General features: G+C 45.3%; 1 protein-coding gene and 1 non-coding gene across 2 annotated transcripts in view; one reads left to right on the top strand and one right to left on the bottom strand.

Moving 5' to 3' along the window:
• The window catches only part of Kiaa0100 (KIAA0100 ortholog), a 44,404-nt gene extending 39,012 nt beyond the window's left edge, over positions 1 to 5,392 (bottom strand). Inside the window, exons 1-9 of the mRNA XM_045158111.1 lie at positions 5,254 to 5,392; positions 4,234 to 4,363; positions 2,894 to 2,943; positions 2,492 to 2,639; positions 2,203 to 2,321; positions 1,753 to 1,813; positions 1,126 to 1,315; positions 437 to 560; positions 144 to 268 (exon numbers count right to left, since the gene is read on the bottom strand). Of these exons, the coding sequence (XP_045014046.1) occupies positions 144 to 268; positions 437 to 560; positions 1,126 to 1,315; positions 1,753 to 1,813; positions 2,203 to 2,321; positions 2,492 to 2,639; positions 2,894 to 2,943; positions 4,234 to 4,363; positions 5,254 to 5,321 (1,015 nt within the window). The 5' untranslated portion in view covers positions 5,322 to 5,392. The remainder of the gene's footprint in view (positions 1 to 143; positions 269 to 436; positions 561 to 1,125; positions 1,316 to 1,752; positions 1,814 to 2,202; positions 2,322 to 2,491; positions 2,640 to 2,893; positions 2,944 to 4,233; positions 4,364 to 5,253) is intronic.
• On the top strand, positions 1,527 to 1,633 carry LOC123463729. The gene has a single exon (XR_006639117.1). It is a non-coding gene; the product is annotated as a U6 spliceosomal RNA (small nuclear RNA).
• Positions 5,393 to 13,212: the final 7,820 nt, after the last annotated feature.

Here is a 13,212-nt window from a genome sequence, read left to right as displayed (position 1 = left end):
TGTGACTTGGATTATTTTCTCTCAGTATGTTCTCACCTTCCCTACACCAGTTACAATGTTATTAAATTAAGAAGACAATGTGGGGTATTAACTAAGAATGTCTGGCCTCCCTTCTCTTAGTACCAGTACCCCCACCCATGAACCTTCCAACAGGAGTTCAGTGCTCAGCTGTGCCATATCAGAGTTTGCTGTGAAGCTTCGAAGGGGCAGTTGATCCTCATCACGGTGGTACAGGAAATGTAGCAGCTTCAGTGTCCAAGTCAAGTGCCTAGACCAGAGAGATACTAGCTCAGAAAGACAGAGAATGCCATTCTTCCAAACCCCCCTCTCCCAGCTCTTTCCAGATAAGCTCAGTACAGATGCCAAGAATGGTTATAGCAATCTTGGCATACAGCTCACATTATCACTCCCCACACTGTCTCAGGAGAAATCTCACCTCTTTTGACTATTCATAGACAACACCACACTTGTGTTCTCCATCTTAACCTTGACCTGGTCTGGCAGCTGCTGGAGGAGGTATAGACCAGGCAGAGTTGGCTCAGCTAAGTTTTCTGTCACCTCTGGGACCATGAATGAATAATAAAAATAAAAGACATCAATCCTTAGCACTCTCAAATCCTCCAAAAAGCCTTACTCCTTTGGCAACATCATCCCACAAAAAGTGGGCTAGGCTAAGTAAATGTCCTAAGAGGTCACCACAGATGCAGGTACCTAATGTACTTCCTTCCTCAGACTCTAAAAGCATAAACAGTCTGGGCAGCACGTTGTATAATGGAAAGACTACAGACTTTACTGCCAAGTAATTCAAACATCATTTTTACTGTATGATCTCAGCTAAGTTACCTAGCTAGCTATTCTAGGCTTGTTTCCTTATTTATAAAATGCAAATAATTTAGAAATATATATTTATGACACATAGCACAGATGTAATTCATGACAGAGACCCACCTAAATAGTTATTTCACTCACAACAAAGAAATGCCCTATTTTCCCTAACTATCCTCAGGGTCCAAGAACATGGTGATTAATGGCACACACATTTAAATGAATAGCGAAACCACTGGTTTTTCTACTTTTAAAATAACTCAAGAACTAAAGAGAGAAGCTCAATAACTGGAACTTTACCTGAACAAAGAACAGGTTTGGACACCCAGCCTGGGGCCTGACACAGTAGTTGACTATGAAAGAGACCTTCATGTAGCTCAGCATGGAGTGTCCACACATCCACAGTGATAGCCTTCAGATGCCAACTGCTAATGCCCACTTTTAGACACAGGTCCAGAGCTAGTGAGATCTCTACTAGGCATGTATCCTCCTGTAAAGAAAATAAGCCTCTGAGTATGTGGGGAGTTATAGAGCAAACAGCAATGGCCTAGAGCTGGCAATGGCGGCATACAATTATAATCCCAACACTCAGAGGACTGCCACAAACTCAAGGACACCTTGGGCTGTGCACCGAGTGTCAGGCCAGCCAGGGCTACATGGCAAGACTTTGTCTCAAAAAAAAAAAAAAAAAAAACAACATCGTGCTTGCTTCAGCAGCACACATACTAAAATTGAAATGATACAGAGAAGATTAGCATGGCCACTGCACAAGGAAGACACACAAATTCATGAAGCATTCCATATTAAAAAAAAAAAAATCTGGTAAACAAACAATCCTGAGGAGCCCCAAAAAGACACAGAATCTAAAATATAAGCACCTTATGCCAAGAAGCAAATGAAGCATCAGAATAACCATGGCAAACTCACCAGCTGACCACTCTTCAGAATTTTACTGTTGATCTTCGATAGACTTAACTCACAGATTAGCCTGGGAAAGGAAGAAAATTAGGCACTTAGCTCCTTTCCTTTCTACTTATCTCCAGTTCACTTCTGTTGGCTAGAAAAGACAAGAATAAACACCTCATCTTCCCTCTACTCAAACTGCACAGAATGAGAATGTGACGCCTTGACAGGTATGGTGGCACATGCCTTTAACCCCAGCAGTAGGAGGCAGAAATAAGAGGGTTGCTGTGAGTTTGAGGCAGCCTGAGACTACATAGTGAATTCCAGGTCAGCCTGGGCTAGAGACTCTACCTCAAAAAAAGGGGGGAGGGGATAAAAATGTGACACCTTGGTAAGACCACCATTTCATCCACTTTTCCTGAAGCAACTCCAGACAAGATTGGTACTTCCAGACCCTTTGTAGCCAGGGCTTACCTTGTTCCATCACTATCCAAAAGAAATCTGCTTCTACTGATCTGAATGTGCCATAAGGACTCGGAAGTAGCCACCTTGAGAACCATGATGTTTATAGCATCTACATGAATGGAGAATAGCTGGAAGGAATGAGCAAGGATGAACAGTAATTAATGTCAAGGCATCACCCTTCCTTTCCAGCTGAGAAAAGATCTTAGCATTATGTCCCAAAAATAGTGGAAAAATCCACCCACCATAACAAAGCCAGCCATGCCTAGAAAATAGTCAAGGATAGTAGAAACAGTCTTACTTGGCACAAGATCTTCAACAAGGATGGGCTAAAGGAGAGCTCCTTTTGGTCCACCCCAGTGTTCTGGGAGAATGGGGCAGACAGGCTGGACACCCTCTGCAGGTCTGTTCTGATGCGTACTTCTCCAAAGCACAGTGCCACATAGTGCCTGCCCAGAAAAAAAAGCCTCAGGTTATCGGGTTCATCAACCTCACAGCAATCTTCCTACCCTTCCTCACATTCGTTCTCCCAACCTCTCTAACAGCACAGCTCAAACCACAAGAAGTCACATAGCATTTTTCAGCATGTCTTACAAAACAGCACTCAGGCTAATGGGAGACTCCAGCAAGAACCTACCTCCCTCCTTAGGCTAAAATTCCCCAAAATGTTCTCCAAGGGAAAGTGAGGACACAGTGTACTCACGGCAGATCATGGCTGAGGAGTTTGCTGGATATCCACAAATTGTCAATTTCCTACAAACAATATGAAGGAAAGCTGTGGACATGAGCTGCTAAGTAAGCAATGAGTAGAAGTTTGACAAGCCAGAAAAGGCTCTGGTTCACAGGAAAAGAGGAAGATTTATCAGTCCTCCTATTAAATACGCCCAACTCCGTTTTCATTGGTTCCTCTGCTCAGCTCTGCATATAATTCTCATAATAAACTTACTTGGTGTTTTTCTTTTGTGGATATACTGCCCTGTTTCATCTCAAATTAGAAGAATAAGCTTTGCTATTTCCTATTATCTTTCTTCTATGCTTTTCTTCCATATCTTTAAAAATTTTTTTTTTTTTTTTTTTTTTTTTTTTTTTTTTTGGTTTTTCGAGGTAGGGTCTCACTCTGGTCCAGGCTGACCTGGAAGTAACTCTGTAGTCTCAGGGTGGCCTTGAACTCACAGTGATCCTCCTACCTCTGCCTCCCGAGTGCTGGGATTAAAGGCGTGCGCCACCACGCCCGGCAAAAAATATTTTATTTATTTGAGAGAAGGGAGAGCAGGAGAGAATGGACACACCAGGGCCTCCAGCCACTGCAAATAAATTCCAGATACATGCACCACCTCGTGCATCTGGCTTACAAGGATACTGGGGAATCAAACCTGGACACTTTGGCTTTGCATCTCTTCAACCCTTCCATATCTTTTTTACATGCCCTGAACATTCTGTGCCCTATAAACTTTTTTTGGGGGGGGGAAGGGGACTGAAAATTGAAACCAGATCCTAGCATATGATAGGCAAGTTCCATACCACTAAGCCATATCCCCAGCTCCTGCTATTAATTTTTTTTTGTGATTTTTTTTTTTTTTTTTTGAGATAAGGTCTCATTCTAGTCCAGATTGACCTGGAATTCACTCTATGTAGTCTCAGGCTGGCCTCAAACTCACAACAATCCTACCTCTGCTTCCCAAGTGCTGGGATTAAATGCTTGAGTCACCACGTCCAGCAACAATTTTTTTTTTTTATTTCTCTTATTTATTTGTAAGTAAAGAGAAAGAGAATGGGCTTGCTAGGGCCTCCAGCCACTGCAAATGGAACTCCAGATGTATGCACCACTTTGTACATCTGCCTTAAGTGAGTCCTGGGGAATTGACCTAGGTCCTTTGGCTTTGCAGGAAAGCGCCTTAACCACTTAAGCAATCTTTGCAGCCCTATAAACAATCGTAACTAAATGACTTGTATCAATCTCCACATACCTCTAAGAACATCTTGGCAAATAAATAACAAGGGTGGAATTACCTAGGCTACTACACAGAGATTCCCAGAACTCACCACTGTCTGCTGGTGCTGCTGAAACTTAAGACTGACATTCTGAATCCAAAAAAAGCGGAAGGAGCCAATCTTTAGCTCTGCCTGCAGTTTCCGCTGACACCACCTGGTGGCCAATCGCACCACAAGCCACCTGCAGGAAAAAAAAAAAAAATCACTGAGAGTTTTTGGGACCCTCTACCAATTAAGGATTCCACACCTCTGCTAGTCACAGAAATAGCCTTGCAAAAAGGCTATGTCCTGAAGGCGGGTTTTTCTGAGCAACCTTCCTATTTCCTAATACACCTCTATGTCATACACTTTCAGCCACATTAATCAAGATCATAGCAACCCCCCATTCTTCTCTCTCTCTGTATATATATAAAACCAGACAAGCTAACCCAACCCTCTTAAGACGAGGACAAATAAAAACGGTCCTCAAATATCTAGGAACCCTAGGTGTTTAAATACAAAATAAAACAAAACAAAACAAAAGGCCCCAACAGGAGTTCGAATGGAGACAGCTGTATTAAATGTGTCAATGCACACTCCCTAGAGGGTTTCTATCTTCGCCCCTACTCTACAGACAAGTGCCCGTGAGAAGGCACAGAGAGGTCACAACAGCCGGATGGCTTCTCCTCCTCGGGACAGCCAGTCCTCCTGACGTCTCCTTCTCCAGGAAGAGGCTGCAGGTGCCCTTCGCGCTCGGCGAAGGGGCCATGTCAGGGCGTGCGGAGCAGGAAAGGGAGACCACCCAGGGAGGTCCCCCCTCCTCACACACCTATTTAGTTTCCGGTCTCTGCATTACCTCCCAGCCCCGCCTATCCCTCGGTCTGTCACCCACCCCTTAGCCCGCGGTCTCTCCTGCAAAGAGCTCCGCGCGCCCCCGCGCGCCCCCCCTGCCCTCCTCACGTGACCCCTCCTCGATCACCCCCGCGCCTCACTGGCGCGCGCCCCCCCTTCCCCATCCCCCTCCTCGGTGGCTGGAAGCCCCCCCGCCCCCGCCCCCGCCCCCGCCCCCACCACCACCACCACCCTCCTCACCGGCCTAGGAAGAGTGCGCTAAGCGCAACCAGCAGCAAGACCAACAGCGCGTAGAGAAGCAGAGGCATTTAGGTCCGGGTCCGGCCCGGCCTGGCCCCGGCCCCCGCCATGCCGGGCCCCGAACCTGAACCGCGCAGCGCCGCCGCGGGCCGATCAGCCGCGCGCGCGCGCGCGCGGAGGCCACGCACAGCGAGGAAGCGTCGGTGCGCGCGCTCGCCCCGCCCCCTGAGGCCCGCCAACCAACCAGATGTCTCCGTCCCCAGCTCCGCCCCGCCCCGCGCCCGCCGGAGGGCCGACCCGCTGCGTGCGCGAAGCCAGGGCGTGGCTCGGGAGGGGGCGCTCGCGAACGTGCTGACCTAGGCGCCCCGCCCTGAGCGCGCCCTTCGTGCGGGCTTCAGAACGTTGGAGAGGGGAGGGGAGAGGAGGGGAGGGATGGCGGGGTTCGGAGTCCGCGCACGCTCGCCAGGCTGGCGGTGACCTGGCTGGCTCGCTTCCGCCACGCTTCCGCCACAGAAAATTCCATTTTCAAAACGCATTCCCTAGGGCCCTTCAGGGAAGTCCGCCTGGTCCCTCCAGGCCTGGGCTGTTGAGTCAGCCGAAGTAGCAACGGCTAGGTCAGACGTGACCGTGTCTACCAGTGATTGAGGAAACCAAGGGGTAATTAAAAGGCCTCAGAAACTCTGCCTCATTCCAGTCACAAGGGAAACCGATTGACTTTTTTAATTCGTTTACTGTCTGCAATTTGTTCTGGCCAATGAATATGTTAAATGGCTGCGTGGGTAACACCATTCTGGGCACTTCAATGAGGTCTTAAGTTTGAATGATGTGTAAGCGCCTACAAGAACTGGACCCGGCAGAGGGGGAGGTGCGGCAGAAGCATTGAATATTGTTTTTTTTTTGGGGGGGGCGAGGGAGTTTCTAGGTAGGGTCTCACTCAAGCCCAGGCTGACCTGGAATTTACTATGTAGTCTCAGGGTGGCCTCGCACTCGCAGGGATCCTCCTCCCTCCGCCTCCCTGAGTACTGGGTTTAAAGGCGTGCACCACCACACCCGGCTGAATATTGTTTTTGTTTTAAATAATTTATCTGAGGAATGCACAAAACAACATCAAATAGGGAAGTCGATATCAATTCAGATTATTTTTTGCTTCAGTGTAAAATGAAAGAATAGAACAAAGTTCTGTTATAATGATTCGGTTATGGGTCAGTATCTTAATGATAATTTGCTAATTAGTCCAGCACTAGCTAAAGAAATCCCAAAGGATTCCAAAATAAGAATTATGCAGTAACCAGGCTTGGTGGCATATGCCTTTAATCCCAGCACTTGGGAGGCGGAGGTAATAGGATCACCGTGAGTTCGAGGCCACCCTGAGATTACATAGTGAATTCCAGCTATAGTGAGACCCTGCCTCGAAAAGCCAAAAGAAGAAAGACAAAAATTGTGCAGTATTTTTAAAAGTATAAGCAATAAATCATGATCAGTCCGACTCCCATTTTCCCCCTCTCAAATCCACTGTCCAACAAATCCCCCCCTTTCCAATTAGTCTCTCTCTTATGTTGATATCATCTTCTATTATGAAGATCTTGTGTAGATAGTGTCAAGCACTGCAACATCATGAATATCAAGGCCATTTTGTGTCTGGAGGAGTGCATTGTAAACAATCTGACCCTTCCTTTGGTTCTTGCATTCTTCGTGCCACCTCTTCCACAATGGACCCTGAGCCTTGGAGGGTGTGATAAGAGAAGTCTCAGTGCTGAACACTCTAGTGTCAATTCTACTAAGCACTATGGTGACTTTTGAGTTACTCCAGTGGTCATCAACATCTGAAAAGAAAAGCTTCTCTAACCAAAAGTGAGAGTAACATTAATATATAGTTATAAACATTTTTAAAAACTGCTCATAGAGCCTTTTGGTGGCATAATATATGTGTTTAGCCAGGCAACAGCAACTCCTCTAGGGCTCCTGACACCCCCCCCACCCCCACCCTGCCATCGGTTCTTTAAAAAATATTTTACTGGGCTGGAGGGATGGCTTATCTGTTAAGGCATTTGCCTGCAAAGCCAAAGGACCCAGGCTCAATTCTCCAGGACACACTTCTTTAGCCAGATGCACAAGGGGGCACACGCATCTGGAGTTCATTTGCAGTGGCTGGAGGCTCTCGCATACCCATTCTCTTTCTCTCTCCCCCCCCCCTTCCTCCCTCCTCTGTCAAATAAATAATAAAATTTAAAAACAAATAAAACATTTCATTATTGGGCATGGTAGCACATGCCTTTAATCCCAGCACTCAGGAGGCAGAGGGAGGAGTTCAAGGCCACCGTGAGACTACATAGTGAATTCCAGGTCAGCCTGGACTAGAGAGAAACCCTACCTCGAAAAAAACTATATCTATCTATCTATCTATCTATCTATATAATTTATTTATTTGAGAAACAGCGGGAGAGAAAAAGAGAGGGAGAGGCAGATAGCCAGAATGTGCACACCAGGACCTCTAATCATTGCAAACTAAATCCAGATGCATGTGCCACCTTGTACTTCTGGCTTACATGGGTACTGGGGAATCAAACCTGCATCCTTTGGCTTCACAGGCAATCACCTTAACCGCTAAGCCATCTCTCTAGCCTGCCATAAGGGCTTTTAATTATGTTTCTAGTACCAGGCATGTACTTGCTTCCATGGAGACAACCTCCAGTCCAATTAAGAGAGCAGATGATTTTGCTCATAATAGACATACCACAATTACACTAGTTGACACATTTGGTCTGGCACATTACGGCTTACAGGGCCCACTGCTGGTTAACACTGTTGATGACTTCTCTCTCAAAGGACTACATGCAACATAGTTCCTTCCAGCTTTCTGACAGGTAGTCAACAGGGAGGAAGTTTTCAGCTCAGATCCAGCTGGATTACTCAGTGACCTGCATGTAGCACGAGCATGTGAGTGTTCAGCAATAGGGTCTTACTGTCTGGTTCTGGTGGGCAACCAGAGCATTGGCAATGGCCTATAATGTTTTGGGGGCGTTAGAGGTCTCCCTGGCCAGTAACTTCCTGGAAGATATCCCACCCTTGGCACTGAACTTTTTCTAGTAACAATCTATGGCTTCTGGGTGCAGCATTATCCAAAGAAGTAGATTTTCATATGGCTTATTCATGGCATTTTAGGGGTTTTTTGTTGTTGTTGTTATTTTTTTTTTTCCAGGTAGGGTTTTGCTCTAGCCTAGACTTACCTGAAATTCACTGTGTAAGTCTCAAGGTGGCCTCAAACTCATGGTGATCCTCCTACCTCTGCCTCCTGAGTACTAGGATTAAAGGCGTGCGCCACCACGTCCAGCTACATCTTGAATTTTGATTAACGCTCCTCCTACCCTTCCTTTATTCAATCCCTTCCCTTGAGCCTACTTAGGCCATTCCACCCCCAGTAAACTAACTGTTCCTCTACTTAAATATCCATAATACCCTCCACTTAAGTCCTCACCTCCTCTCCTCCCTCCTTTATAGCCTCTTTCTATTTTCCTGGTCTTTACTACTTTTACTCCATCTCACAACTCTAAACATTTGGAGCTAGGACCCACATATGAGAGAGAACATGCAGGATTTGACTTTATAAGCCTGGCTTACCTCATTTAGTATAGTTCTTTCCAGATCCCTCCATTTCCCAGCAAATCTCAAAAAATTCAGTTTTCTTTACTGCTAAATAGAACTCCATTGTATAAATGTACCATATCTCCATTATTCATTCATCAGTTGAAGGACATCTAGGTTGCTTCCATTTCCTAGATATTGTGAATAAAGCCAAATAAACATAGATGAGCAAGTATTTTTAAGATAGTGAGTACGCCCTTAGGCTATATGCCAAGGAGTGGTATAGCTGGGTCACATGGTAAATCTATTTTTAGCTATCTTAGGAAACACACTGATTTCCACAGTGGCTGTATCAGTTTAAATTTCTACCAAAAAGGCCAGGCATGGAAGTACATACCTTTAATCCCAGCACTTGGAAGGCAGAGGTGGAAGGATCACTGTGAGTTGGAGGCCAGCCTGATAGTACAGTCGATGCCAGCGCAAGACCCTACCTTGAAAAAGAAAAAATTCCACCAATAATGTACGAGGTTTCCGCTTTTTCCACATCCTTGCCAACATTATAGCCATTCAAACAGGAGTAAGATGGAATCTCAAAGTAGTTTTAATTTGCATTTTCTTGATGGCTAAGGATGTAAAAGTACTTTTAGATATTTATAGGCCATCTGTATTTCTTCTATTTTCAAAATGTTTTAATTATTTATTTGAAAGCAGAGAGGGAGATAGAAAAGAGGCGACAGAGAGAATGGACGTGCCAGGATCTCTAGCTGCTAAAAATGAACTCCAGATGCATGGGCCACTTTGCTTATCTGGCTTTATGTGGGCACTGGGGAACTGAGCCTGGGTCCTTTGGCTTTATAGGCAAATGCCTTAACCACTGAGCCACCCCTCCAGCCTCAGGATTGACTTTAATCCCCTAGTTGTTTTCCATGCTTAGTTGTCCTTTTATCACCACTGTAGCAGAGTTATGCTTATCTCTCAAGCATTATATTTCTATGTCATCTTTGAAATCTGCAGCCTCACATCTGGTATTACCTCTGGATGTTCAAAATGGCCCAACAACCAACAACTCAGTTCAAGGTTAAGTGGGGGGAGGGTGCTTAGCAGCACATCTCCCATATCAGCTAAGAGAGCTATCACCTTGCTTTTCCCAACACTACAATTTCCTTTTGTTGTTGTTGTTGTTGTTTGTTTATTTGGTTGGTTTTTTTTTTTAATTTATTTATTTGAGAGCGACAGACACAGAGAGAAAGACAGATAGAGGGAGAGAAAGAGAATGGGCACGCCAGGGCTTCCAGCCTCTGCAAACGAACTCCAGACGCGTGCGCCCCCTTGTGCATCTGGCTAACGTGGGACCTGGGGAACCGAGCCTCGAACCGGAGTCCTTAGGCTTCACAGGCAAGCGCTTAACCGCTAAGCCATCTCTCCAGCCCTATTTGGTTGGTTTTTTGAGGTAGATTCTCATTCTAGTCCAGATTGGCCTGGAATTTACTTCGTAGTCTCAGGCTGGCCTCAAACTCATGGCAATCCCCTGGAATTAAAGGCATGCACAACCATGCCCAGACAAGACTACAATTTCTATTCCCAGCCATCTTGCAGCTCAAAATCTTGTCTATTTATTTATTTATTTTTGAGGTAGGGTCTCACTGAAGCCCAGGCTCACCTGAAATACACTCTCATCTCAGACTGGCCTTGAACTCACAGCAATCCTACTTCTGCCTCTCAAGTGCTGGGGTTAAAGGCATGTGCCACCATGCTCAACTTTTGTTTTTCAAAAATTTTTTTTTTTTTTTTTTTTTTTTTTTTAGAGAGAGACAGAGAGAGAGAGAGTTGGTGCACCAGGGCTTCAGGCACTGTAATAGAACTCCAGGAGCTTGAGCTGGACTGATGGCTTAGCAGTTAAGGCACATGCCTGTGAAACCTAAGGACCCAGCTTTGATTCTCCAGATCCCATGTAAGCCAGATGCACATAGTAGCACATGCATCTGGAGTTCAATTGCAGTGGCTAGAGGCCCTGATGTGCTCTTTCTCTCTCTCTAATAAAAAAGTAAAATCTTAAAAAGAAAAAAACTTCAGGAGCTTGTGCCACCTAGTGGGAATGTGCAACCTTGCACTTGCTTCACCTTTGTTTCTGGCTTACTAGGGATATGGAGAGTCGAACATGGGTCCTTAGGCTTCACAGGCATCTCTCCAGCTGTTTTATTTATTATCTATTTATTTATTATTTCTTTTTTTAATAACCTAGGGAGGTTAGCAGGCAAATATTGTCCACAGTTTTCACATCTTTTTTTAAATTTTTTGTTTATTATTTATTTATTTGAGAGTGACAGACAAAGAAAGAGGCGGGGGAGGGGAGAAAATGGGCACGCCAGGGCTTCCAGCCACTGCAAACAAACTACAGACGCGTGCGCCCCCTTGTGCATCTAGCTAACGTGGGTCCTGGGTAATCGAACCTCGAACTGGGGTCCTTAGGCTTCACAGGCAAACACTTAACTAACTGCTAAGCCATCTCTCCAGCCCTATTTATTATTTCTTTAGAGAGAGAAAGAGGCAGAGAGAAGGAGAGAATGGGCACACCAGGGCCTCTAGCCACTGTAAATGAACTCCAGACGTATGTGCCCCCTTGTGCATATGGCTTATGTGGGTCCTAGAGTCAAACTAGTATCCTTTGGCTTTGCAGGAAAGTGCCTTAACCACTAAGCCATCTCTCCAAACCCTGTTTTATTTTTTTAATATTTGTTATTTGCAAGGAGAATGAGTGAATGGATGAATGAATGAGTTCATTAATGAATATGTGCATGCCAGGATGTCTTGACACTGCAAACAAACTCCAAATGCAGGTGCCAGTTTGTGCTTTACATGGGTACTAGGGAATAGAACACTAACCATCAGGCTTTTCAAGTACGTGCCTTTAACCAATAAGCCATGTTTCCAGCCCTTGTTTTATTGTTGTCTTTTTTCCTTTTTGAGTGTGTATAGTGTGTATGGTATGTGCTGTATACACTTGCCTGTGTGCAGGACAGAGAAATTGGTGTCCTCCTCTATAGCTCTTCTGCTTTATTTCCTTAAGTCTTTTTTTTTTTTTTTTTTTTTTTTTGAGGTAGGTTTTTCCTTTAGGCCAGGCTGACCTGAATCCACTATATAGTCTCACAGTGACCCTCCTACCTCTGCCTCCTGAGTCTCTTACTGAACCCAGAGGTCCTATGTTTTTCTGTCAGCTGACCCATGAGCTCTGTTATTCTCTTCAGCCCCAGCGTTATACATGTATGTGACCACACACAGCTTTTAATTTTTTCTTTTTTTTTTTTGTGGGGCTGGAGAGATGCTTAGTGGTTAAGCGCTTGCTTGTAAAACCTAAGGACCCCGGTTCAAGGCTCAATTCCCCAGGACCCATGTTAGCGAGATGCACAAAGGGGTACACACATCTGGAGTTCTTTTCCATGGCTGGAAACCCTGGCGCGCCCATTCTCCCTCTCTCTGTCTCTCTGTCTCTTTCTCTCTGTGTCACTCTCAAATAAATAAATAAAAATAAAACAAAAAATTTTAAAAAATGTTTTTTGCAAGATGGATATGCTGGCACATGCCTTTAATTCCAGCACTTGGGAGGCAGAGGGTTTTCAAGAGACACCTCTTTTTCTGGGCTGGAGAGATGGCTTAGCAGTTAAGTGCTTGCCTGTGAAGCCTAAGGACCCTGGTTCGAGGTTCAATTCCCCAGGACCCATGTTAGCCAAATGCACAAGGGGGTTTGTTTGCAGTGGCTGGAGGCCCTGGCACACCCATTCTCTCTCTCTCTAGCTGCCTCTTTCTCTCTCTCTGTCACTTTCAAATAAATAAATAAAAAGAGACTCCTCTTTTTAAAAATTTTTATTTATTTGAAGGGGGGGCACACTAGATCCTCCAGCTGTCACAAATGAACTCCAGATGCATTTCTACATTTTTTTTATTTGTACGATTTATTTCTCATTAACCACAATGTTCTAGAGTGAGAGAACACACCCTAAATACAAAGGAGTAATTCACATGTCACCAAGGGCTTAAGGAAAGAGCCAACACTAGTGGCGCTGTGCCCCAGGTCAGTAGGTATTCCTACTGCCAGTCTGTTTCCCTGGATTAATCAATGAGATGGGCAGACACCAAGGCCAGTTTACCACGCCTCCCAACAAACAAGCACCCCAGGCACCAGACTGCCTCCATCGTTCCAGCTGCGCTGGTGGGTGGGAAAAGCCTCTTGTCTGCATGTGATCTTCACGTTATAGGTTAGTATTCCTGGTCCTCGCCACAGCTCCCCCAACACGTTCACATTTAAATTATTTATTGATTGCTTAGCTGTACCATTGACAAATAATAGGTCAAAAGAGCCAAGGAAGAAACTGCTACCTG

The sequence above is a fragment of the Jaculus jaculus genome, chromosome 9 (assembly GCF_020740685.1).
Source record: "Jaculus jaculus isolate mJacJac1 chromosome 9, mJacJac1.mat.Y.cur, whole genome shotgun sequence".
Taxonomy (NCBI): domain Eukaryota; kingdom Metazoa; phylum Chordata; class Mammalia; order Rodentia; family Dipodidae; genus Jaculus; species Jaculus jaculus.
Note: the sequence above shows the minus strand (reverse complement) of the source record. Positions and strands in the feature narration are given on the sequence as shown.